At 39.1% G+C, this 27,897-nt stretch overlaps 2 protein-coding genes across 3 annotated transcripts in view; one reads left to right on the top strand and one right to left on the bottom strand.

Annotated features, from left to right (window-relative positions):
* Positions 1–24,058, top strand: part of map3k19 (mitogen-activated protein kinase kinase kinase 19) — a 72,110-nt gene extending 48,052 nt beyond the window's left edge. For both annotated transcript variants that reach the window (XM_043694039.2, XM_087989198.1), the window contains exons 8-13: positions 2,899–3,167; positions 5,201–5,253; positions 6,168–8,888; positions 9,036–9,188; positions 19,720–20,417; positions 23,922–24,058. In XM_043694039.2, coding sequence (XP_043549974.2) covers positions 2,899–3,167; positions 5,201–5,253; positions 6,168–8,888; positions 9,036–9,188; positions 19,720–20,417; positions 23,922–24,015 — 3,988 coding nt within the window. In that variant the 3' untranslated portion in view covers positions 24,016–24,058. The remainder of the gene's footprint in view (positions 1–2,898; positions 3,168–5,200; positions 5,254–6,167; positions 8,889–9,035; positions 9,189–19,719; positions 20,418–23,921) is intronic.
* The window catches only part of ccnt2a (cyclin T2a), a 41,220-nt gene continuing 34,634 nt past the window's right edge, over positions 21,312–27,897 (bottom strand). Inside the window, exon 11 of the mRNA XM_087989201.1 lies at positions 21,312–27,329. The gene's annotated coding sequence lies outside the window, so the exon portion shown is untranslated. The remainder of the gene's footprint in view (positions 27,330–27,897) is intronic.

Below are 27,897 nucleotides of genomic sequence, written 5' to 3'. Positions count from 1 at the left end.
TACTGAAACTGTCAATACCCAAATGTAGCAAGACTTGGACAATAGTCAAGTTTTGGACTGACAAGTGACAAGTACCATTTGCACCACAAGATTATCAGGCAGTGACCATCTTCAAAAAGAGAGAATCTAACCATAGAGGTTTACAAAATTATGAGGGGCATGGATAGGGTAAATAGGCAAAGTCTTTTCCCTGGGGTCGGGGAGTGCAGAACTAGAGGGCATAGGCTTAGGGTGAGAGGGGAAAGATACCAAAGAGACCTACGGGGCAAATGTTTCACACAGAGGTTGGTACAGGTATGGAATGAGCTGCCAGCGGAAATGGTGGAGGCTGGTACAATTGCAACATTTAAGGGGCATTTGGATGGGTTTTTGAATAGGAAGGGTTTGGAGGGATATGGGCCGGGTACTGGCAGGTGGGACTAGATTGTGTTGGGATATCTGGTCGGCATGGACGGATAGGACCGTAGGGTCTATTTCCATGCTGTACATCTCTATGACTCTATGACTCTATGTGAAGGGGACAGTATAGAACTTCAAAAGACATTGAATCTTCCCACACCACCATCATGTCTATGTGGAGAAACATGAGGTGTCGCACTTCCTAAAGAACAAACAGGCAGTCTAAAATAAGTGTCACTATTCTAAGTAGAGTGCAGGAGCACAGCAACCTAGATATACAAATACACAAGTCATGAAAGATGGTAAAACAGGTGGAGAGAAATGTTAATAAACACACAGTGTGACATTTAATACAAGAGTGACGAGGTTATGATGAACTATATAAGACATTTATTAGCCCTCAGCTGGAGTACTGTGTACAGCTCTGGATATGAACATAAGAATTTTATGAGAATGTTCCAAGGATAAGGCACTTCAGTTATGAGGAAAAATTGGAGAATTTGGCACTATATTCCATGGGGATGAGATTTGATAGTAGTTTTCAAAATCATGAAGGGTTTGGACAGCGTATACAGGGAAATGCTGTTCCTGCTTGTAAATAGATTGAGAATACAAGGGCAAAGTCTTAAAAGGTGAAAGAATCAAATGCAAGGTGGGAAAACACAAGTGTTTAGGGTATGGAATGCACTGCCTGGAAACGTAGTGGAGGGAGATCCAATTGAGGTATCAAGATGGCATTGAATGATTAGTTAAATAGGAACAATTTGCAGGATTACAGGGAAAAGTCAGAAGTTTGGGACTAAGCTAAAATGCTCAAAAAGCTATTGCAGACATGGGCTGAACAGCCTCCTGCTGCGTCATAACAATTCTGTGATTCAGTAATTCCATGAAAAGAGATGAAGTGACTTAGCTCTCATTTATAACCATAAACTTCACAAATTTATTGTGTATTGTTATGTTTTTGCCATTATGAACATAAACACAGTGGCTAGACGATCAGGTCAGAGGCTAGGAATACTGTGGTGAGTAACTCACTTCCTGACTCCTCATCAGCTCCATCAGCTCCAAGATACAAGTCAGGAGAAACTCCTCACTTGTCTGGATGGGTGCAGCTTCAGTGACGCTCAAGAAGTTTGACATCATCCAGGACAAGGAAACCTTTTTGATTGGAACCACATCCTCAAAATCCATTATTTAGGCCATTGCCCAGTAGCAGCAGAGTGCACTATCTACAAGATTCACTACAGAAATTCAAAGATCCTTAGACAGTACCTTCCAAACGCACCCAGAAGGGCAAAGGCAGCATATATATGGGAACACCACCAGCTGCAAGTCATTCACCATCCTAACTTGGAAATATATCACCGTTCCTTCACTGTCACTTTGTCAAAATCCTGGAATTCCCTCCCTCACAGCATTGTGGGTTAACTCACAGCATGTGGACTGCAAAAAGGCAACTCACCACTATTTTCTCAAGGACACCTTGGGATGGGGAATAAATGCTGGCCTAGTTACCGATGCCCACGTCCCATGAATGAATGAAATAATAAAACACTTTTCTGGATTTTGTTTTTCCTGAAAACAAAAATACAAATTTATTCCCATTATAATGGTTTATCAGTTAGGTTTATGCGACAATCAAGTTAATTGTCATTTTACTGGAATCTCACATTTTCCCTTTTCACTCTGCTATTGCTTGGTGCATAGAATTGAACTTCATTTCTTGCCATTAGTAAGCAGAGCTATTGAAAGATTTTTGAGATTGCAGAAACATCAACACAATGCATAATGCTGGTGCATACAATTATTACACATTTTGTTTTAGAAATAGAATCCCTACAGTAAAGAAACAGGCCATTTGGCCCAACAAATCCACACCGACCCTCCAAAGAGTATCCCACCCAGACCCATTACTCTACATTTCCCTTGACTAATGCACCTAGCCTACACATATCTGAACACTATGGACAATTTAGTATGGCTAGTTCATCTAACCTGCACATCTTTAGATTGTGGGAAGAAACCAGAGCCCCCAGAGGAAACCCACAGAGACATGGGGAGAACGTACAGACTTCACACACACATGGTTGCCCGAGGCTGGAATCAAACCCAGGTGTCTGGCGCTGTGAGGTAGCAGTGCTAACTACCGAACCACCGTGCCACCCCAAAATATCCCCAGGAACTAGATGACCTAAATATTAAACACGAATGTACGATTATTAGAGCGGAAATGCAAATTCACATATTTAAAGATATCTTTTATAAAAATTTCAGTGTTTATTGAAGTTTTTCAAGTTTAAAATGATGTACAAAAACTAAATCCATGCAGTAGAAACAAGAACTAATTACTAGTGCACAGATGAATTCATCTACTGTCAATCTGGTCATTGATTTCCTTGCATAGCCTATGTAATCATGGGAGAAAAAGCTTTTAAATGTGACAGGGATATGACTAAATAGGTTCAGAAAAGATAATGATATGTGTAATATCATCTATAGTCCAGAGATCACATTGGAAAATACTTGGAAAGGTCTCAAGAGAGAAAAGCTACGTCATTCATCTCTCCCAGATGAAACACTGCTGGCTTCAATAAAGCTAAAGGAGCCACCTTCATTAAATGTGCCAACCCGAAGGAACAAGTGGGGTAAAAATGTGCCGACTACTGAAGATATCACTGGAATGCATGGCTCGGAATCTGAACCAAATATCAATTATACTGAAGCACACCTGGATTACTTACGAGATTCACAGACTCACAATCAACAAAGTAAGCAGACTTCCATTCTTTTGCTCACTCTTTTTCTTAGTACAACACAATTTTGCAGAGATGTCAAGAAAATATGCATGAATAATGGCTACTTGGAAGTGATTACCAAACCATCAAGTGTTTCAGAAATGTTTCAACAGTGGTATAAGTCTAGAACAGATTGTCTTGAGAACAAGCACAAAAATATAATTGTGGTCATCTAACCATTTCTACAATTAAAGTTTAACTTTTTTAAGGGAAGTCTGATTCTAGCAATTCCAGAGCAGGAATATTGATCAGTGAAATATCTGTCAACTTTCTGAACAAAGCTGTTTTAACTACAATTTCAGCTTTGCAATGTAAACCTTACTCACCAGTTCACTCAGCAGGTTGCTTTTGGCAGCTCACTTCCACTTTGTCAGAATTTCTGAAAGTGAATGTAGCTGTTTAAGGAGCGGAGCAGATTCGTACTGAGAAAGGTTCTATGCAACAAAATGGAGTTTCCAGATTGGTCACAGAGCACTTAGTTAGAACAACTTCTTGATTCAATAGTGCAAGATTAAAATTATTGGTGTGTTTTGCACGCAAGAAAGCCCCCACCCTAATCCCTCAGGAAAAAAGATACAAAAATGATACAGAGGTTTGATTTGTATTGCATACTTCAAACAGGAAGATCAGTATATCCATTTCCAACTACCCTTGTTTTTTTAGGGGATTTTCCCTTTGAGAGTTTCCACTCTAGGGTGAACCAGAAAAACAGAGCAATCCCTGAAAGGAAGTGGGTGTCAGAAAAAAGGCTGCACCTAACAGCTATGTACATACACGACCTGTCTGAAATTAAATTAGACTCTCCTTCACAATTTACTGTGCCAAAATTGAAAAGGCATTACAACCCTCAGACTGTCATATACTTATTGCTGTTCCCTGCAAATCACTAATTATATTCAAGTAGATTAGGAGATGAGTGAAATTGTGATCAGGAACAGGCAGATTTAGGGAAACATTGGATTCCACTTTCAATGTAGATTTGATCAGATCCTGTTATTTAACAGAATTTTAATTTTAATGAAAGAGCTCAAGAGCGGAGGAAAAGATCTTCAGGTAGTTCCCTTCATGTGGTTCAAAAATCTTACTGGTTTTAACTAGGATTATGAGTTCCTGTGAAGAATTTCTCTGAAGGGCTTCTCAAAACTCATGAGAGGCTCTCTAATGTGAAGAGTAATTATCTAGCAAGGCCGTCTTTCTCTGCCATCTCTCTCTTCAGCAAATCATTTTCTTCCAAAATTATTTTCCGGGCTTGTACAGCCAATATGGTATCGGAAACCATTGGGGATTAAAATTGAAGGCAGGAAAAATTAAGGTCAGGTTTAGTTTGAAGAAGTACAAGAGTGAAATGAGTCAATCAACAGGACAGTGTGGCTGAAGAGCAAGAATGGTCAAAGTGAGGTGGAGTTTTAACAAATTCTAGATCAAAGCAGCATTTGAAATTCTGTTAGAGCACCATCCCATGGCATTGCAAGGAAATGTTATCCATAAATACAATGAATAGGATCAACCTGAATATTCTCATTGGAGATCTTAATAAGATCAGCCTACATGTTAATTTCAAAATATTGTGGATTGATAGCAATACTGTAAAGTTCTTAGGGTGTGTCTGTTCAGGTTGGACCATAACATTTGTGTGCATGCAAACTGCAACATTCCCAGCTGTGATACAATCAAACACTTATGAAATGACAATCTATTAGCAAAATAAAATAATTTGTTAAAATAATAAGTTAAACGAATCATGTATTCATGATATGGACATTTAATCAGCTTTTCTTTAAGATGTTTTCTCATTTGATTGGAATGAAAACAACTAAACCTGAAGAAATTATATTGATACAAAATTCGAAAATTATATTCAGACAGATTATCTAGTTCTTATTGTAAATCATTTGAACTGCCTTATCAATATTATAATTTCCTTCCAAAACGTTGCTAAATTGCAGATTTATTTGAAGCACAGAAATTGAGATAAACGTTCTGACCCTATATGATTTCATTTTTAGCGTCAAAAAACAAAGTGGCACCTGATTCAAAGAATAGCAGCAACAATTTCAAGGTTTGTTCCAAATTTATTATCTTAAATGTCAATCACACATAAGGCCTTAGCTTTATTGTCATGAGGGGACTCATCAATACCTTAATTTTCAAGTTTTCCATTCCTTTACATGCTGTTATTCCATTTATTTTTGGCAGCAAGAGCTTTTAACTCTTGACAACTCACTGCTACCTGGGACCCCAGGATAATTGCTGACCTTGTTCTCAGCAGTAATTTATTCCCCTCTCTATTCACAGCAATTCTCCAAGATTCATACAAGGCTGTTGAACTACAAACTGGGACACCTTCTTGGTTCAACCACAAACTCTCTGTCATCACCTAAATGCACGGCAGAATCTCCAAAAACTTAGACAAAAAGCAAAATACCATGGAAGTCTCAAAGAAGTCATATTCAACTCAGGATTGTCACCCTTTTATTCTTTTCACAAATGCAGCCAGACCAGTATATTTTCAGTATTATTTTCATCTCCATGTATTCAGCCTGCCAAAGTCCAAACGTAATTTTCAATTGGCAACACAAATCCTCAAAAGAGAAATCATGTCCTTTTAGCCTTGGATACATTGGCTCCAAGGATATCTTACAGGCAGCATCTGCAAGGAAAATTGACATGATATTGGTTATTACATGTTTTAAAAATAACTATTTCCCTGGCTTTTATTACAATTCCTGACTAAGATTTATTACTTTCATTGAAGTATTTCATGACAAAAGTACGTCCCTATGCATAACTATATTAGAAACTCTTTAAATGTAGTTTTATTATCAATGCTGTTTCCATTATAAAGAATTGACCAAAGCTTTGAATGTGGTGTCACTTTAAACATAACGGGGTAGAGTCTAACTCTAAAAACAGGATAAAATAATCTGTGTAACTCCAGATGAAATCTAATCTTTATATTTTTGCAAACCACAGCTGTCTTTACCACAACTGGGCACCAACAATGCAAAGTCTTCAGTGCCTGTGCAACGTTTCCCAACACAGGGAAGAAGAGTCACTGATGAATTAAATGAGAGTGATATCTCTAATGCTACTGTTATAACCTTGCCATCAAAACAACATCTATGTCATTTGTTATTACCACATGAATCAGTCACAAGGAGAAATGGATTTAGTAAACAATCCCAAGCATTGTCTTGCAGCCAAGAAACTTCAAACGATTTCTCTAGTGCCAATGTACCTAGCAACCAAGAGTCAGTCAATATTGATGAATGTCCTGAATACACTCAGAGCTTTGAACCACAAGACACACTGACATCAGAAACAGGATATGACATTGAAAATAATAAATTGAGTTTACCTCTTCCTATGCCCCTCAGTAATGACTCGGAGTGTGTAGCTTCTGACAAAAAAATCAAACATGAACTTCTAGACGAAGAAACATCTAAACATCTGTTTGCAAATGATGTTACTAATTTAACACCTGCAAAAAATACATACTGTGCTTCAGCTGGATCAGATAAAAAATGCAACTACAACGAAGCTGAAACTGCAGAGACAATCTTAGATGGAGAAGTATTTGATGCTAGTTATTGCAAAGATGATATTGTACTATTGGATGCAATTCATTCTGGCCAGCTGAATTTTGAGACAAGGGAGACCCTTACTAAAGAGAGCATGAATGCAGATCTTTTTAACTCTATAGCCATGGACCCAGAGGAAAATACAAATTTCCAGGATGCACAAAATTCAAGAATATCAGCTAATAAGGTCCTTCCATGCAAAGATATTGAACTAAGCAATAATCTGTTTCTAGACAATAATGCAAAAGAAAACATAAGCCACAAAAGCACTGCTCAAAAGAATTTAGCAAAGAATTTTGGGCAAAATGTAACTATTCCAAAACAGACTGTCAGGACAAAATATGCCACTTTTAGAAAAGAAAACACAGCACAGAAAGATATGAAAATTGACTTAAAATGTACTTCTGCCATACGTGTCACAGTGGCAAAACAATCACCAACCAAAGCACAGCACTTTTTGAAAATGAACCCTCTTAAAATGAAAAACACTAGTAAGAGCATGTCTTACAAAGCCAATCAAAGTCTCAACATTTTAACGTTAAAAGAAACAGAAAAGAATAAGAAAATAAGCAAGATTAACTGTGTCAATCAAAGGACTATCCCCACTCCAGAACGTATCAACAAATGTAGTGCCAAGTCATTACAGTGCCTCTCCATTCCAACACAAAGTTGGCTGAGGAAGAGTATACTTATGCCCTCAACTGCTCAGTTACTAAAATATAAAAAAAGGCCAAGTCTCCCTACACTGGAGAATCCTGATCTACACCAAGTTGCATCAAAAGTGAAAACAAAAGAACAAGATGGAATTAAGTGCCTCTTGAGAAATGGATCAGTTCCTAATGAACAAAATCTTCCAAATATCAACAGAATTTCAAACAGTCTGAGTAAATCACCAGTTCTGCAGGTTTCAAGATCACATGTCACTGATAATTTCTCAGCATTAAAGTATAGTGATATGTTTCAGGAAATAAATCCAACTGAGAAAGGTCCAGGCATTTATGAAATGTTTGGCACTCCTGTATACTGCACCGTGCGAAACTCCACAACTCGTGAAAGTAGTCATCAAGTTTTTCAGTCTATGCCACCTAAAAGGCGATTAATATGTAAGAATTCCAAATCAAATCAAACAACTTCAAGAATTACTGCAAAAATTTCAAAACATAATCTGAATTCTAAACATAAGAAAAGTCCCACAAATGTTAAAAAAAAGAGTGTTGATGAGAATGCAGGAGAGAAAAACACTCCTTTATTCGGTGATGAAGGACAAGAAAATGTGATAATTTCTGGCCACAATTGCCACAAAAAAACCTACAGGAAAGAGGCATTATCCTTTGAATTAAATAACCAAGAGAATAATGGTAATCCATCAGATGGTGCAAACTCCCTTCATTCATTATCAAATTATGAAGTGGAGCTAGATAACCAGTATTTGTCAACCATTACAGAAATCTCACTTCAGCAAACTTCAATGAAATCTGACATTTCAGAAGATTTATGGAAGGAATCATCATGTACTTCAGTTAATGGGGATAATCTAGGACATGATGTAACTCATCAGTATAAATCTTCAATGCTCCCAAAGAGTAAGGATGCAGATAGTCTTGCTGCTAATTTATATGAGTTACAACAGCAACTGAACATCACACTTAAAGATGGTGTTGACTTGGATAGAGGAAGTGTAACTGTAGAATGCCAAGGGATTACAGATGCACAAGAGTCTATAACTGCCATGTCTAATCAGGTTATCTGGAATGTTAGAGAGGATGAAACAGAATCTATTGCCTTATGTACTGAAGACCAAGATAACACCATCTCTTCTAAAGTAAAAGCTGCTTCAAACCCAGATTTCAATTATACTGGTCTCTCAGTTCAACCAACGATCAACACCTGGACTGCAGAAGAGGTCTGCCCTCCACATTGCTTTAAGCATGATAGTCAAGACAGTCTTACAGATGATTTGCTTAGTTGTCTGGCATCAGCATTGTTGTTAGAAGAAAAAATTACTTGTACTGACACAATAGAAGTGACCAAACAGTTTCTACAAAAGGAAGATGATAGTAAGAATGGCTTGTTTCAAAATGGAAATGGAAGAGTAAATGAGAATAGCCTTCAGGTAATTAAAAAAAAATTCCATTGATCTTTACGAAAAATCTCTCATGTCAGTAAAAAAAGTAACAACACAATAAATTGCAATGGAAACTTAAAAGGAAAAATCAGTTTTTAGGAAAGTTTTTAAGCTTGATTATTTTGTTCCCAACAGAGTGCAGAATATACAGTTACAAAACTATCTAAGACTTCCAGCAGATCAAACAGTTCACTTGGCCATTCCATAGAGTCTGAATGTAGCTCTAGTTGTAACGATGCCATTATATGGACCAAAGGAAATGTGCTTGGCAAAGGAGCCTATGGCACAGTGAGTAACTGTAAATTGCTGTTGATTTTAAAGATGAAATATTAACACTCAATAAGAATAAATTTTAATACTTTTCTGCTGTTACAAAAATTGTCTACTTGAAAAATATTAAAGGATTAAATGGGCAAAATTGATACAAATAGATTACAGTGCAAGATAATTTGATATTATCCACTTGATACCTAAAAAGGAAACATACCAAATTTCTAAATGGTAAAAAGCTACAAATGGTGGACTTTCAGAAAATCTTGTAGTTTATGTACTGAGCTCATTACATTACCATGAACAGGTATAGAAAATAATCAAGACCTTGTTACACCAGGCCTGGAATGCTGTGAACAGTCCTGGGCACCACACCTTAGGAAAGCTACACTGACTATGGGAGAAACACAATACAAATTAACTAGAATAACATGTGGAATCCAAGATTTTAAATGACAAGGAAAGATCGAGCAAATGTTCATTAGAGTATAGCAGGTTACATAGTGATTTGACTGAAGTTTAAGATAGTAGATGAAACAGATAAAATAGCTTTTGGGGAGGGGGACGGAAATCTATGTTCATTAGTTGGGATGTTTAGGAATTGGGAGCAAACTAAGAGTTAAAGCCAGATATTTAAACTGAAATTAGAAACAGTTATTTATTCAAAGGTTGGTAGCAGTTTGGCACACACGTTTGCAAACAGCAATATTGATAACTCAGTTAATTTAAAACTGGGATAGATAGATTTCTGTTAACCAGGTATTATGGCATGGGGAAGGGGGTACTTGTAGTCATCAGCAGGTGTGCACAAATTAACATCAGCAACTCATGATTCAATCTTGGTCACAGCTTGATGTCAACTCGGACCCTTCTTCCTTGCCCTGCCTTTTGTTTTAAAGAAAAGCAACACTTTGCAATGGTTTGGTGATCAAGGACCATTTGTCAGGCAGGGAACTCGAAGAAGGAGGATGGCACAGAGCCTGGCTCTGTGGCTCAGAAGGGAAGAGGGAAGAATAGTAGAGCAATAGTGACAGGAGATTCAATCGTGCGAGGAACAGACAGGAGATTCTACGGTCGCAAACGAGTCTCCCATGGTATGTTGCCTTCCAGGTGCCAAGGTTGGGGATGTCTCTGATCGAGTCTACAGGATTCTTAAGGGGGAGGGGGAGCAGCCAGAAGTCGTGGTACACATCGGTACCAATGACATAGGTAGGGAAAGGGAGGATACCTGAAAAGAGAATATAGGGAGTTAGGTTGGAAGCTAAAAGGCAGGATGAGCAGAGTAGTAATCTCAGGATTGCTACCGGTGTTACGGGCTAGTGAGGTAAGGAATAGGCAGCAAGTTCAGATGAATATGTGGCTGCAGAGCTGGTGTAGGAGTGAGGGCTTCAGATATGTGGATCATTAGGATACCTTCTGGGGAAGGTAGGACGTGTACAAGAAGGACAGGTTGCACTTGAACTGAAAGGGCACCAATATCCTTGGCAGGGGGTTTACTAGAGCTCTTCGGAAGGGTTCAAACCAGACTGGCAGGGTTGGGAACCAGAGCTATAAATCAGATGATGGAGTAGGTAATGAACAGTCAGGTACAGCCTGCAGTCAGCCTATTAAGAGGGAAAAGGTACAATCAGTGTGATGCATTGAATTGTGTCTATTTTAATGCAAGAAGTATCAGGAATAAGCATGACAAACTTTAAGCGTGGATCAGTACATGGAACTATGTTGTTGTGGCCATTACGGAGACTAAGATATCACAGAGGCAGAAATGGTTTTTGGATGTTCCAGGGTTTCAAAAGGAATAGGGAGGGAGGTAAAAGAGGTGGAGGAGTGCCATTGCTAATCAAGGGTAGTATCACAGCCGTAGAAAGGGAGGTCGTTGAGGAGGGTTTGTGTACAGAGTCAGTATGGGTGGAAGTCAGAAACAGGAAAGGAGCAGTCACTTTCTACAGACCCCCCCAATAACAATAGAGACATGGAGGAGCAGATTGGGAGGCAGATTTTGGAAAGGTGCAGAAGTAACAGGATTGTTGTCATGGGTGACTTTAACCTAATATTGTTTGGAACCTTCTTACTTCAAATAGTTTGTTTGGACCTGTTTTTGTCAGGTGTGTCCAGGAAGGTTCTTGACTCAATGTAGAAAGGCCGACTAGAGGGGAGGCCATATTGAATTTGATGCTTGGCAACAAACCAGGTCAGGTCTCTCAATGGGAGAGCATTTTAGTGATAGTGATAGTGATCACAACGCCGACCTTTACTATACTCTTGGAAAAGGATAGGACCAGATGGTATGGGAAAATATTTAATTGGGGGAGGGGGAATTAAATTGGGCACTTAATTTGGGAATAGTTATTCTCAGGGAAATGCACAATAGAAATGTGGAGGTTGTTTAGGAAGCACTTGCTGAGAGTGCTGGACAGGTTTGTCCCACAGAGGCGAGGAAGGGATGGTAGGTTTAAAGAACCTTTGGTGACAAGGGATGTGGAACATCTAGCCAAGAGGAAGAAGGAAGCTTACTTAAGGTTGAGGAGGCAAGAATCAGACTCAGGGCTCTAGAGGGTTACAAGGCAGCCAGGAAGGAACTGAAGAATGGACTTAGGAGAGCTGGAAGAGGGCATGAAAAAGCTTTAGTGGGTACAATTAAGGAAAACCCTAAGGCATTCTACACCTGTGAGCGACAAGATGATGGCCAGAGTGAGTGTAGGGCCAATCATGGATAGTGGAGAGAACTTGTGCTTGAAGTTGGAGGTGGTAGTGGAGAGCCTTAATGAATACTTTACTTCAGTATTCACTAATGAGAGGGACATTGATATTTCTGCGGACAGCAAAAAACAAACAGATTGATATGCTCAAACAGTTTGATGTTAAGAAGGAGGATGTGCTGAAAATTTTGAAAAACAAGGATAGATAAATCCCTTGAGCCAGATGGGATATACCCCAGGTTACTACAGGAAGTGAGAGAAGAGATTGCTGCACCTTTGGCGATGATCTTTGCATCCTCACTGTCCACTAGAATAGTGCCAGATGATTGGAGAGTGGCAAATGTTATTCCTTTGCTTAAGAAAGGAAGTAGGGATAATCCTGGAAATTACAGAACAGTCTGTGGTGGGCAACGTATTAGAGAGGATCCTGAGAGACAGGATTTATGATTACTTGGAAAAATACAAATCTTTAGAAATAGTCAGCATGGCTTTGTGAGGGGTAGACCATGCCTCAAACCTTTTGAATTCTTTGAGGATGTGATAAAATACATTGATGAAGGTAGAGCAGTAGTGTGGTGTACAGAAACTTTAGCAAGGCATTTGATGAGGTTCCCCATGATAGTTTCATTCAGAAAGTAAGGACGCATAGGATACAGGGAAATCTGGCTGTCTAGATATAGAACTGGCTGGCCCATAGAAGACAGAGGGTGGTGGTAGATGGAAAGTACTTAGCTTGGAGCTGGGTGACCACTGGTGTTCTGCAGAGATCGATTCTGGAATCTCTACTCTTTGTGATTTTTATAAATAACTTGAAGTGAAAGGGTGGGTTAGTAAGTTTGCCAATGACACAAAGGTTGATGGTGGTGTGGATTGTGTGGAGAACTGTTGTAGGTTGCAACGGGATATTGATAGGATGCAGAACTGGGTTGTTAAGTGGCACACAGAGTTCAAACTGAAAAATTGTGAAGTAATTCACTTTGGAAGGCTGAATTGGAATGCAGAATACAGGGTTAAAGGCCGGGTTCTTGGCAGTGTGGAGGAACAGAGGGATCTTGGGGTCCATGTCCGTAGATCCCTCAAAGTTGCCACCCAAGTTGATAAGGTTGTTAAGAAGGCGCATGATGTTTTGGCTTTCATTAGCAGGGGTATTGAGTTTAAGAGTTGTGAGGTTATGCTGCAGCTCTAGAGTGCCCCGGTCAGACCACACTTAGAATATTATGTTCAGTTCTGGTTGCCTCATTATAGGAAAGATGTGGGAGCTTTAGAAAGGGTACAGAAGAGATTTATCAGGATGCTGCCTGGACTGAAGGGCATGTCTTATGAAGAAAGGTTGAGAGAGCTAGGGCTTTTCTCATTGCAACGAAGAAGGATGAGCGGTGACTTCATAGAGGTGCATAAGATGATGAGAGGCATAGATAGAGTGCATAGTCAGAGAGACATTTTCCCACTCTTCCACTTCAAGTTATTTATAAAAATCACAAAGAGTAGAGTTTCCAGAATCGATCTCTGCAGAACACCACTGGTCATCCAGCTCCAGGCTAAGGCGTTTGATGAGGTTCTATCACCATGGGGCATAATTTTGAAGGTGATTGGAGGAAGGTTTAGGGGAGATGTCAGAGGTAGTTTCTTTACACAGAGAGTGGTGGGTAAATGTAGGTTTGCTTGCTGAGTTGGAAGGTTTATTTCCAAACGTTTCATCACCCTACTAGGTAACATCTTCAGTGGGCCTCTGGGTGAAGCACTGCTGATGATTCCTGCTTTCTATTTATATGTTTGGGTTTCTTTGGGTTGGTGATGTCATTTCATGTTCTTTTTCTCGGGGTGGTAGATGGGGTCTAACTCGATGTGTTTGTTGATAGCGTTCCAGTTGGAATGTCACGCTTCTAGGAATTCTCGTGCACGTCCCTATTTGGCTTGTCCTAGGATTGATGTGTTGTCCCAGTCAAAGTGGTGTCCTTTCTTATCTGTATGTAAGGATACTAGTAAGAGAGGGTCATGTCGTTTTGTGGCTAGTTTTCTGTCTGTTTGTCCAATGTAGTGTTTGTTACAGTTCTTGCATGGTATTTTGTAAATGACATTAGTTTTGCTTGTCTGTATAAGGTCTTTCAAGTTCATTAGCTGCTGTTTTAGTGTGTTGCTAGGTTTGTGGGCTATCATGATGCCAATGGGTCTGAGTAGTCTGGCAGTCATTTCTGAGATGTCTTTGATGTAGGGGATGTAGAGTTTCTGCACATGTTTTGTCTGCTTGTTTGGGTTTGTTGCTGAGAATTCGGCGGATTGTGTTCATTGGGTACCCATTCTTTTTGAATACACAGGATAGGTGATTTTCCTCCACTCTGCATAGTTCCTCAGTGCTGCAGTGTGTGTTGGCTCTTTGAAATAATGTTCTGATGCAGTTTCGTTTGTGGATATTGAAATTATTTCTTCTGTAATTCAATATTTGGTCCATATGTGTTGTTTTCCTCTAGACACTGGTTTGAAGTTCCCCACTAGCTGTTTGTTCTACTGTGACATCTAGGAATGGCAGTTTGTTATTATTTTCCTCCTCTTCAGTGAATTTTTTCCAGAACCTTAACCTGAGCTACAAATCTTCTCAAAACTCGCTAAGAGTGGTGAGTGCATGGTTCTCAAAACTCGCTAAGAGTGGTGTGTGCATGGAATGCACTGTCAGCAATGGTAGTAGAGTCAGATACATTAGGGACATTTAAGCGACGCTCAAGAGTAAAATGAACAGTTAGTCTGATCTTAGAGTAGGATTAAAAAGTTGGCACAACATTAACTGCCAAAGGGCCTGTACTGTGTTGTACTGTTCTTTGGTCTATGTATTGAGGAACATTGACACAGGCAGGCGTGAGCCTTTATATTATGGGTGACCTGTGAACTAATTGAATGGTCCTGCTGTATTTGTTCACTAGGTGTTGGAATATTTTACACAAATATTTAAAGCACAGGAGGTTACCATTCAGGCCACGTGTACATGTTGGCCCCACACACAAATGAAAATTCCAATCTCATCCTACCTCCATTGTGTGGTTCTGATTAGATTAGATTCCCTACAATGTGGAAATAGGCCCTTTGGCCCAACAAGTCCACATGTACAAGAACATTTTCTGATTCAGTATGTGGATGTACCTACTAGAGAAGGTGCAAAACTTGACCTACTCTTGGGAAATAAGGCAGGACAGGTGACTGAGGTATCAGTGGGGGAGCACTTTAGGGCCAGCGACCATAATTCTATTAGACTTAAAATAGTGATGGAACAGATTAGACCAAATATAAAAGTTGAAGTTCTAACTTGGAGAAAGGCCAATTTTGATGGTATTAGGCAAGAACCTTCGAAAGCTGATTGGGGGCAGATGTTCGCAGGTAAAGGGACGGCTGGAAAATGGGAAGCCTTCAGAAATGAGATAACGAGAATCCAGAGAAAGTATATTCCTGTCAGGGTGAAAGGGAAGGCTGGTAGGTATAGGGAATGCTGGACGACTAAAGAAATTGATGGTTTGGTTAAGAAAAAGAAGGAAGCATTTGTAAGGTATAGACAGGATAAATCGAGTGAATCCATGGAAGAGTATAAAGGAAGTAGGAGTATACTTAAGAGGGAAATCAGGACGGCAAAAAGGGAACATGAGATAGCTTTGGCAAATAGAATTAAGGTGAATCCAAACGGTTTTTACAAATACATTAAGGACAAAAGGGTAACTAGGGAGAGAATAGGGCTCCTCAAAGATCAGCAAAGCGGCCTTTGTGTGGAGCCACAGAAAATGGGAGATACTAAACGAGTATTTTGCATCAGTATTTACTGTGGAAAAGGATATGGAAGATATAGACTGTAGGGAAATAGATGGTGACACCTTGCAAAATGTCCATATATACAGAGGAGGAAGTGCTGGATGTCTTGAAACGTGTAGAGATGGATAAATCCCCAGGACCTGATCAGGTGTACCCTGGAACTCTGTGGGAAGCTAGAGAGGTGATTGCTGGGCCTCTTGCTGAGATATTTGTATCATCGATAGTCACATGTGAGGTGCCAGATGACTGGAGGTTGGCTAACGTGGTGCCACTGTTTAAGAAGGGTGGTAAGGACAAACCAGGGAACTATAGACCAGTGAGCCTGACGTCGGCGGTGGACAAGTTTTAGATTAGATTACATACAGTGTGGAAACAGGCCCTTCGGCCCAACAAGTCCACACCACCCTGCCGAAGCGCAACCCACCCATACCCCTACAATTACCCCTTACCTAACACTACGGGCAATTTAGCATGGCCAATTCACCTGACCTGCACATCTTTTGGACTGTGGGAGGAAACCGGAGCACCCGGAGGAAACCCACGCAGACACGGGGAGAACGTGCAAACTCCACACAGTCAGTCACCTGAGGTGGGAATTGAACCCGGGTCTCTGGCACTGTGAGGCAGCAGTGCTAACCACTGTGCCACCGTGCCGCCCACAAAGTTGTTGGAGGGAATCCTGAGGGACAGGATGTACATGTATTTGGAAAGGCAAGGACTGATTAGGGGTAGTCAACATGGCTTTGTGCATGGGAAATTATGTCTCACAAACTTAATTGAGTTTGTTGAAGAAGTAACAAAGAGGATTGATGAGGGCAGAGTGGTAGATGTGATCTATATGGACTTCAGTAAGGTGTTCGACAAGTTTCCCCATGGAAGACTGATTAGCAAGGTTAGATCTCACAGAATACAGGGAGAACTAGCCATTTGGATACAGAATTGGCTCAAAGGTAGAAGACAGAGGGTGGTGGTGGAGGGTTGTTTTTCAGACTGGAGGCCAGTGACCAGTGGAGTGCCAATAGGATAGGTGCTGTGTCCTCTACTTTTTGTCATTTACATAAATGATTTAGATGCGAGTACAAGAGGTACAGTTAGTAAGATTGCAGATGACACCAAAATTGAAGGTGTATTGGACAGTGAAGAGGGTTACCTCAGATTACAACAGGATCTTGACCAGATGGGCCGATGAGCTGAGAAGTGGCAGATGGAGTTTAATTCAGATAAATGCGAGGTGCTGCATTTTGGAAAAGCAAATCTTAGCAGGACTTATACACTTAATGGTAATGTCTGAGGCAGTGTTGCTGAACAAAGAGACCTTGGAGTGCAGGTTCATAGCTCCTGAAAGTGGAGTTGCAGGTAGATAGGATAGTGAAGAAGGTGTTTGGTATGCTTTCTTTTATTGGTCAGAGTATTGAGTACAGGAGTTGGAAGGTCATGTTGAGGCTGTACAGGACATTGGTTAGGCCACTGTTGGAATATTGCATGCAATTCTGGTCTCTTTCCTCTTGGAAAGATGTTGTGAAACTTGAAAGGGTTCAGAAAAGATTTACAAGGATGTTGCCAGGATTAGAGGATTTGAGCTTTAGGGAGAGGCTGGGGCTGTTTTCCCTGGAGTGTCGGAGGCTGAGGGGTGACCTTATAGAGGTTTACAAAATTATGAGGGGCATGGATAGGGTAAATAGACAAAGTCTTTTTCCTGGACTCAGGGAGTCCAGAACTAGACAGCATAGGTTTAGGGTAAGAGGGGAAGGATATAAAAGAGACCTAAGGGGCAACTTTTCCACACAGAGGGTGGTACATGTATGGAATGAGCTGCCAGAGGAAGTGGTGGAGGCTGGTACAATTGTGACATTTAAGAGGCATTTGGATGGGTATATGAATAGGAAGGGTTTGGAGGGGTATGGGCCAGGTGCTGGCAGGTGGAACTAGATTGGGTTGGGATATCTGGTCGGCATGGACGGGTTGGACTGAAGGGTCTGTTTCCATGCTGTACATCTCTCTGACCAACCCTCCGAAGAGTAACCCACGCAGACCCATTTCCCTCTGACTAATGCACCAACACTCTGGGCAATTTAACATGGCCAATTCTCCTGACTTGCACATCTTCGGACTGTGGGAGGAAACCCATGCAGGCACGGGTTGAATGTGCAAACTCCACACAGACAGTTGCCCAAGGCTGGAATCGAACCTGGGACCCTGGTGCTGTGAGGCAGCAGTGCTAACCACTGAGACACCATGCCGGTTCTCTAGCGACACATCAAGTACACATCCAACAAGTAGCTTTATTTAACAAGAATGTGTCTTCGATTTATACAATCCTTTCAGGCAGAGTTTCAGATATTCACCACATCCTAAACAAAAGCAAAAAAGCTCCTTTAATCCATTGACAAAATCAATTTCAATTAAAGTTCCCTGGATTTTGATTACCTTAACAGAAATAGCTCCTCCTTGTCTGCAATATCTATAACTTCTATTTCATAACTATATATACTGCAATTAAATATTTCCCAAGCCTTCTTTATTCCAAAAAGAATAGCCTAACTAATCCTTCCAAATAGCTGAAATTCTTTATACCAGAGAGAGGTTTTATGAGGAAGTTGCCAAGATTGATCCAGTGGAGGCTGAGTCTTTTCTATGTTTCTTTAGATGGAGTTAGATAGATTTCTCGATTAATAAGGGAGTCAAATACAATTGGTACTGCTATCAAGCTACAGACCAGGAATGAGGAACCAAATAGCCCACCTCTGCACCTCATGCTTATGCTCTGTCCTGCTAACTTCAGGGATCTGAAGACATAAATTCCAATGTTCTTCTGATCTTATACATATTGCACAATCTTTCCAATCACTGTGCATCCCATTGTGTTCCTCATCTTCCCTAACTGCATACCTGTCAATTCTCTAGATTAAGTTCCATTGTTACCTTTCTGTTCAAATGGACAGTCCAATGACATCTTCCTGCAGTCTAGTTTTTGTTCCGTTGACCACATAACCACTTTTCATCTGTAAACCATCTGTAAACTTCCTACTTACATACCACCCATGCAGGTTTAATCTATATGTGTATAAAAAACAGGACAGGGACACAGTACTGGGCCCTTTAGAACTCCACATGTTGACCCTAGCAACTTGCTTCCTTTCACTTAATTTAGTATCCTTGGAATCTCATGAGCTGTTAGTCTTCTGATAAGCACAGCAGTTCAGGCAGCATCTGAGGAGCAGTAAAATCGACGTTTCGGCAAAAGCCCTTGATCAGGAAATGAAGGGCTTTTGCTGGAAAGGTTGAATTTACTTTCCTCGGTTGCTGCCAGAACTACTGTGCTTTTCCAGCACCACTCTAATCTAAACTCGTTTCCAGCATCTGCAGTCATTGTTTTTACCTAGTCTTCTGATAAACCTGCTTCTTGGATTTTCTCAAAAGCCTCACTAAAAATCTTCATAGCCAACCTCATTGTCCTTCCTTGTTATCTCCCCAAAAAATTCAAACTACTTTGGCAAATATCAAATACATCTTCACTTTTTAAATTAATCTCTGCCTCCCCAAATTACTTATGCTTTCTCTTTATTTCAATAATCTTCCCACCACTGGGTTCAGTTCCATGACTTGTAATTACATAGGCTCACTTCTTTTGCAATTCTGAAATAATTAGGGACAAAACGTAGTATGACCACTGAAACACCTTTATTGTTTACAAAAACAGAAATTGCTGGCAAAACTTAACAGGTCTTGCAGCATTTCAGGGAGAAAGCAGAGGTTATGTTTAGAGTCTGTAGAAGAGTCACCAAAATATTACTCTGCTTTCTCTCCAGAGATGCTGCTGAACTTGCTGAGTTTTGGAAGCCATTTCTGTTTTTGATTTAGATCTTTGTTTCATCACCTCGATTGTTCAGCTTATTTGAGATATCCAGTGGTGAAATGTGGTTTTAATTATCTATGGTCATTCTTTTTTTTTAAAAGTTACAACATAAAGCTGTTTTCTATACAGGCAAGTTTATTTCAATTATGTCCTTTTACTTACAAACTAAGTGCTATATATGTCATTTCCTTTTTCAACTTTTTAGGTGTACTGTGGTCTAACCAGTCAAGGGAAATTAATTGCTGTTAAACAGGTTTCTTTGGATGCAACAAGTCAAATTGCAGCAGAAAAAGAGTATCAGAAATTAGAAGAAGAAATAGAATTACTGAAAAACCTGAAACACGTGAACATTGTGAGTTTTCTCGGTACAAACCTCGAAGCAAATGTTGTTAGCATTTTCATGGAGTTTGTTCCTGGTGGTTCCATTGCTGGTGTCATCAGTCGATTTGGGCCATTACCAGAACCTGTTTTTTGTACATATACTAAACAAATTTTAAAAGGAGTGGACTATTTACATGATAACAGGGTGATTCACAGAGACATAAAAGGAAACAATGTCATGCTTATGCCTAATGGTGTGATTAAACTTATTGATTTTGGATGTGCCAAACGCATGACTTGTGTGAACATGAATGATACGCACAGTGAAATGTTACTATCAATGCATGGAACTCCTTATTGGATGGCACCTGAAGTGATCAATGAGACTGGACATGGCAGGAAATCTGACATTTGGAGTATAGGCTGTACAGTGTTTGAAATGGCATCAGGGAAACCACCTTTGGCTCATATGGACAAAATGGCAGCCATGTTTTATATTGGAGCACATAGAGGTCTGATGCCCAACCTGCCTGAGGAGTTTTCTGACAATGCAAGAGACTTTGTACAGATTTGTCTCACAAGGCAAGTATATTTCTAAATACCAATAAATTTTGTACGATGTCACAAAATAGGAAGTAATCTATCAATTCAACATCTAGGCAATAGCATGGCAGTGTGGGTTGTGTATTCATTATAGGGTTTGTTCAATTTTATATTATATAACACAAAAGCTCCATGTCAGTATTTAAGCTCCAAAATCTGCTCCTCTTTGTTAATCTAAATGCACCCCTTTATCCTTATATGCTTCCCTAGTTGCCGCTTTAAATGTATCAAGACTATTTGCTTCAACCATTCCATGCAGTAGAAAGCTCCACATTCTTCACACCCACTGGGTGAAGAGATTTTTATTCTACTGAAAGGGGTTGGTGCCTGTTCCACCACAGGAAGACAGTTATACATCATTTCAAAAATCATGTTTATTTTTATATTGTTTTGATTTTTTAAATCAGTGAAATAGAATAGAAAATTCAAATTTTGTAAAGCAGGCAGGTGGAATTGGTTGAAGCATAGAGAGTTACCTTTGAGGAGCTAAAAAGCTGTAAAACAGCAGCATTGGTGAAACTGCATTGTTTCAACCTGACGCATCTGAACAAATCAACTTTCAATGGCTTGAAGAGCTACTACCATTGTTCAGTTTTAAGGAACAAAAATTTGACTGCAGTTTGCAATGCCCATATGTACATAATTAAAAATAAAAATCAAGTTGTGTCTAAATTGCCCTGCTTGTCTTTAGGTTTAGTTGCATCAATAACTAGCTGATATTTCAGCATGCAAACGTGGACGGTATGACATCGAGGACTTACTGTAATGGTTTCTAATATGCTTAAGCACCATCTGCTGTCACAGTTTTATTAGAGATGGTCAACGTTTAAAGAAAAAAATCTGAACTCTGCCACCAGATTTTTTAAGAAACTTTATTTTCTACCAAAACAAAGCAAGCACCACTAGCTTAACATAACTTAAAATGAATTAAGCTATTCATTCTAATTTTTTCTTCCTGAAAGTTTCCTTTCAAAATTTTCAAAGTTTAATATTTATTTTTGCTAGGACCAATCCAAAAGCCTTGTTACAGTCCTGCAGAATTTACTTTCTTTTTCCTTGATATTCCAATTATTCCCAAGGTAAGATTCTATAGGGAGGCAGTCCAGCCAGCCTTCAGCTTCCCTTCACCAATCTCTTTATTCAGCTTGGTGGTAGAACCAACTGCCTTCCCAGTTTTTGAAGCTAGCTCTGCTGACCTTTTTTTTCCCAATCATAAAGCTCAAAAGAACCATTGTGGATTACATCAACTAACTACAAACTATATAGTTGATGCAATGGTGATTTTTCAAACTTCTATGGACACTGGAGTGACTCCTGTGGATTGGAAAGTAACAAACATCACTATTCAAGGGATAAAGAACTGGAAACTCCAGACCTGTTAAGTCTTATACCAATAGTGCGGAAAATTCTAGAATCTATCATAAAGATGTTACAAATTGACACTGTCAATGTGGATTTGCAAAGGGAAACAACATTTGATGAACATGGGGAGTTTTATTTGGAAGATTTAATTAACAAAATTGATAAGTGAGAGCTGATGTACATAACATACTTAAGTTTTTCGAAGGAGCTTCCTGTGGGGGACTTGATCAAAAGCTTTCTGGAAATCCTAAGCACATAAGGGGTAATATACTGACAAATTGAGGATTGGATGACAAAACAGTGGGAGAAAGTGGGTCATTCATATAAGTGGGCTGTGACTAGTAGGGTACTGGAAGCAGTAAATGGGGCCCCAGTTGTTCACAATATATAACAACAATTTTGTGACGGGGCCATCTGCAATATTTCCAAATTTACAGATAAGATGTTGAGGAATTTGTAAAGTGGCTTCAGATCAGACTTAGTGAATGGGCAAAAACATGGCAGATGGAAAATGTGGCAAAATGAGATGTTATCCATTTTGGTGGGAGGAATTGAAGTATCAAATTTGAAAAGCGCATATATGAAAGGAATCTAGATGTCCTTGTCAATAAACATTTGAAGGCTTAAGACGCAGATGCCACAAGCTATTTGGAATACTAATAGAAATTGACAATGTACTTTTTGATATGTATATTAAAACTTAGCATTATAAGCTGTATGGAGGGTATCATCTGCACACTAAAGTATAGGTCATTAACGTGTACATCAGGAAAAACAAAAAAAGGTCCCAAAACCATAGTGTAGGGAAACACTGCTATGAAACTTCCCTCAGTTCCGAAAAATATCTATTCACCACAATCTTGCTAATCACTCAATGAAGTTTATATCCATGTTGTTACTGCCTTTAGTCCACAAGCTATAACTTTTCTCAAGCACGTGTGGCAGTATATTAAATGCCCTTTGAAAGTTCATGTACACATCAAAAGCAAACTCTCCTTGCCCATACCACTTTATAAACTCCAGCAAATTAATTAAATATAATTTTCCCTTTAGAAATCCCTGTGGGTTGTTCCTAATCAATCCAGAGGATTACTAAATCTATCCTGAATAACTGATTCGAGAAGTTGCCCTACCAAGTTAAACAGACTGGTCTGTAATTGATGAGCTTAATCTTCAGCATATTTCGAACACCGATAGAATTGCTGCAATTCTCCAGGTCTTTGGCACTGTCCCAGAGTCTAGGGAAGACTGAAAGTTTGTGGCTCATGCTAGAATTTTCACTCTCAGTGCCTTCATTAATCTTGGATTATCTCATATGGTTTAGGTACCTTGTCAACTTTAAATATTGATAATTGACACTTGCTCATTAATTTCATACCCTTCTAGTATCAGAACTTCCATCTGTCACTATAGCCTAGCTAGCATCTAACTCATTGGTAATGACAGATGCTAAGTATTCAGCTCATGCTCGGTTTGTAGCATGTAAATAATTTTGGCTTTAATTATTCTATTTCCACCCTTTTATCATGGATGTGCCTGCGTTGGCCAGCAGTTTTTAATTCCCACAATCCCTTTGTTTTTGCTACTCCTGAAATTTCAGTACTGGTTCTCACTTATCTTAGACATTTATCTAAAGAAGAAAAGTTGTTTATCTCCTTCCTTTCAACTAAGAAGCTCCAATTTATTTGTCATTTCCCTTAAGAGGAAAGTATCCAAACCAACTTTTGAAGATGCTCCACTTGAAGATGGTTCAGCCAGTTTTCACCACTAATCTTTTGTCCTAGATTACCTGACACTTCTGCTTTAGGTCAGTGAAGTTAACAAGCAATTAATTATTATTATTCTGGATTGTCTATTGTCCAGCATTATCATCTTAAACCTAATAACACAAATATTGTCTCTTAAATGCTCCCCCACTTACACGATCTATATAACTCAGCTCATTCCAAATAGATCCGGCATTGCATCCTTTCATGTTTAATGGGACACATACTTTAGACATTTTCCAGAATAAATTGATGCCAATTGTATTAACAAACGTCTGAAACATTTTATTGGAATTATAAACATGTCCCAAAGTAATGTATCAATAATTTTAATTGACAATCTTCTTAAATCCAGTGATCAGCATGAACGACCTTCAGCAAAACATCTTCTGCAACATCCATTCATCACAAAGAAACAAATCAAACATTTCAGGAAGACAAAATTATAGCAGAAAATTTCAAGCAACAATACTTTCAAGAGATCCTTTGGACAGCATAAAGGCGTTTCATAAGTAAATAATTTGCATAAAATAAGGCATTTGTGGAACATATTACACATTCTAAAATGTTTGTGCTATAAAGTAGTATTTTATACATTTTTTTCTCAAATGAAGGATTATACTAACTTTTGAAATGCATAGTATGAATTTCATTTATTTTGCAATTGGATAACTAGGGGATTTTTCACAATGTTCCCTTTGAAAGTTTAAGCACCCATGCAAAATAATAAAAACAGCTTCCCTGGGCAATTTTATTTTTTAAAAAATGTTACTGCTTGCATCAGCCTAACTGCAATAAAAAGTTGAGATTTAAAATAGGAAACTGGAGTAGCCATTACTTTTGAGGTAAAGATCTATCACTTCATAACTACAGATTACAACCACTGCAGATTTATTGAATGCACACAAGTAGAAAATTGCCCAGATATGTTTTGACTGCAAATAGGACTGACAGCCCTTCAAAGAGACAAGTGATATTCTCCACTTTCTCTTCATGTACCTGCACCACTCTTTTTCAGTGACCAAATGCCCACCTGTGGCAGAAATTCACCGGATTCTATAATCCGATCATTACCCAATTGGTCTGTTCTTAGCCATTAGCAACTTGAAGGTCCACTAAGCATTTAGTAATCTGCTTACAATTGCTCTTTGGGTTGACCTCAATACAGTTATGGTCCAAGGAGACAAGGTTGTCAAAATGGCTGCATCTCAGGACAGCTAATCAATGAGGGCTCTTCCTGTGCAGTGATTGTCTCTCAGCCAAGAGGCCTAGCTTCAAGTATACATTTCTGGGAGCAGTTAGGACTAACATTTCTGTATAGGCGGTTTAGAAAATATCTGCAGCCGTGGCTCAAACATGGACAACAGCTGAACTCAAGTAAGGTGAAATGAATGACTGACATCAAGATCAGGTGCAGGGTGGTTGGTTGCAAGTAACATACACACCATATAAGTATCACGGTAGGACATTGCCATTGGCAAAATTATCTACACTCAACATTTTATAGATAAACATTCTTTCCCTCCATCATCAAAACAGCAGCTATGTACATTAACAAAGATCCACTGCAGCAACTCAAGTTCCTTCAACAGAACTTTCCAAACCTAGAAATTCTATCATCTAGGTGAAGTCAGAGGTTTGAGAACATCACCTACAAGTTCACCACCAAGCCTTGAGAACACTAATGATTAGATCCCAATCTGCATAATCCCTTTGTGCCTTCTTCAAACCATTCCCTTTCCTCAGTTCACCCCAAGGTATTAGATCCTGTCCCAAGGAAGTTGGTAGAAGTTCTGGACTACCTTCAGGTGCTTGACCAATGAATGGGCATATTTCTGGCAAGTTAATGTCAGTATAAATCAGCATGTGCTTGCTACCACTAAAGACACATCATGCTAATTTGCAACCAGTTCAATCAGGAATGCCATTATCCACAACACACACTCTAAAGTTATTACAATTGTTGTTATGATCATAGCCAAAAGTCAGTTCAAAAAATGATGTTTGAGTAAATGTTGTGGAAAATAGAGAGCTTTTAATAGATATTAATTCGTGGTGTCAGCTATAATTCAGGGGTAACAATCTTGTTCAAGTCAGAATGCAAGGCTAGGTTCCAGCAAAAGAGTTTGAGCACAAATTCAAGAGAGATTGCAGCGCAGTACTGAGAATGTAGACATTCTGGATGAATGCTAAACTGAAGTTGCCTCTGCTCATTAAAAGGTTCCACGCACAAATTCCTCTACACCCAAACAACAACCAGTCATCGCCACATTGCAGTTTGTGGAACTTGTGGGTGCAAATAAGTTATTGTAATTTTGGAACACTCTGCACTCTACAAAACTATTTAGAGTTAGTGTCATGGAGATGACTTGACAACTATTGTGTAATTTGAAACATTTAATAACCACAAATACCAGTATATGGCCATAACTAGTTAAGGTTACTGACTTTATATTTGATGCTTATTTTAAGTCATCTAAAAATGTGCAGGTTAGGTGAATTGGCCATGCTAAATTGCCTGTAGGGTTAGGTGAAGGGATAAATGTAGGGGAATGGGTCTGGGTGGGTTGCGCTTCGGCGGGTCGGTGTAACTTGTTGGGCCGAAGGGCCTGTTACCACACTAAGTAATCTAATCTAATCTGGATGGATATATGAACAAGGTGGCTTTAGGAGGGATGTGGGACAAATGCTGGTAAATGGGACTAGATTAGATTGGGATGCCTGATTGGTCTGCACCAAAGGGTCTGTCTGTTTCCATGCCGTATGACTACGATGTTATGAAAGTTCTAGATAGATGTCAAAACTTCAAAATTCAGAGCTGGAGATTAAAATGTTGACGTAGTTGAGGAATGAATGCATCTAATGATTTAACATCTGCAGGTCAACTCAAAGTATATTTTGAGACTTTAGGATACATGTTCATCCCCTCGTATTTTTAATTCGTATGGCTTCAAATGTCTGAATACAAAGACTGCAGGTCATTCTGGTATAATGCACGTTTTGCCAATACAAATAAACTATAATGTGATTGATGAATTTTGGACACTGGATAATGTAAACATGCTACTGAACAGGTATTGCAATTTTCTGTCTTCTAAACCCAATTTTGTACAGCAGTTTTCCGTACCATGATTTCCTATAGCATAAGATGGCAAAGGAACATAATTGTCATGTTATAGCAGAAGTACCTGAACCTTAAAAATTTTAAATCAGTATGGTTGGAGATTAGCTTAATTATAGGACATGAGTAAATTCATGAAGTTTCCCAAATTAAAATATGCTACAAAAAAAAAAGTCACCAAATGTGACCAGTATCCTAGAGACTTTACAATTCCTCAAACATCCCCCTATTTAATTAGTAAGACTGTTGAAACAGAAACCATATTTCTACAGCCACAGCTTCCATCTGAAAGGTAAAGCTGAATAGCTCCTTTAAATTTACCAAAGGTGAACATTAGCAAAATAAACTACCACTAAGAAAACCTATTTATCCAATACAGTTTTTTGGTGGGGGTGGTGATGGTTAACACAAGTTTCACTTCACATCTAATGACTTTTCCGATTACACTGAAAGGTCTGGGCATTTCACAAAAGACCAATTACATTATTTAAAAGCACTAGTAAAACCTACTAATATTGTGCTAAATGAACAAAATTGATAAAGGCAGCAATATTGTTTTCTGAACATCCAAGTAAAGTTTCCGAGAAGGCACTTCATCCTTTTTTTTGTCTTTTCACATCTTTGATTTAAATCCTTCACAAACTGTGAATGTTACCAGAAAAGAGAAAACAAAATCATTGTTTTATTCTTGGTTGCATTTCATTACAATGGTCCAGGTCATTGGCAAGTATGACAGAATTCAAATACACCAAATGCATTACTCAGTTTAAATTACAGACAACTCAAGAGTGAAAGGATGAAATAAAAGAGAAAAAAAAAGTTATTTCTATCTCTATCCTAAGAGGTAGAGTTAAACTTTCCAGTTGCCATCTACACAGCTTTCATTTTGAGTCATAAAGGTGTACAGCACGGAAACAGACCCTCCAGTCCAACTATCCCATGCCAACCAGATATCCCAAACCAAAGTAGTCCCCACCTGCCAGTACCTGGCCCAAACCCTTCCAATTCATATACCCATCCAAATGCCTTTTAAATGTTGCAATTGTACCAACCTCCACCTCTGGCAACTCATTCCACCCTCCGCTTGAAAAGGTTGCCCCCAAGGTCTCTTTTATATCTTTACCCTCTCACCATAAATATATTACCTCTAGTTCTGGACTCCCCCACCACAGGGAAGAGACTTTATCCTATCCATGTCCCTCATGATTTT

This window comes from Chiloscyllium plagiosum, unplaced genomic scaffold, assembly GCF_037043375.1.
Source record: "Chiloscyllium plagiosum isolate Xiang-an unplaced genomic scaffold, Cpla_swu_hap1 HiC_scaffold_7, whole genome shotgun sequence".
Classification (NCBI taxonomy): Eukaryota; Metazoa; Chordata; class Chondrichthyes; order Orectolobiformes; family Hemiscylliidae; genus Chiloscyllium; species Chiloscyllium plagiosum.
The sequence above is the reverse complement of the archived record's forward strand: the minus strand, read 5'-3'. Positions and strand labels throughout refer to the sequence as shown.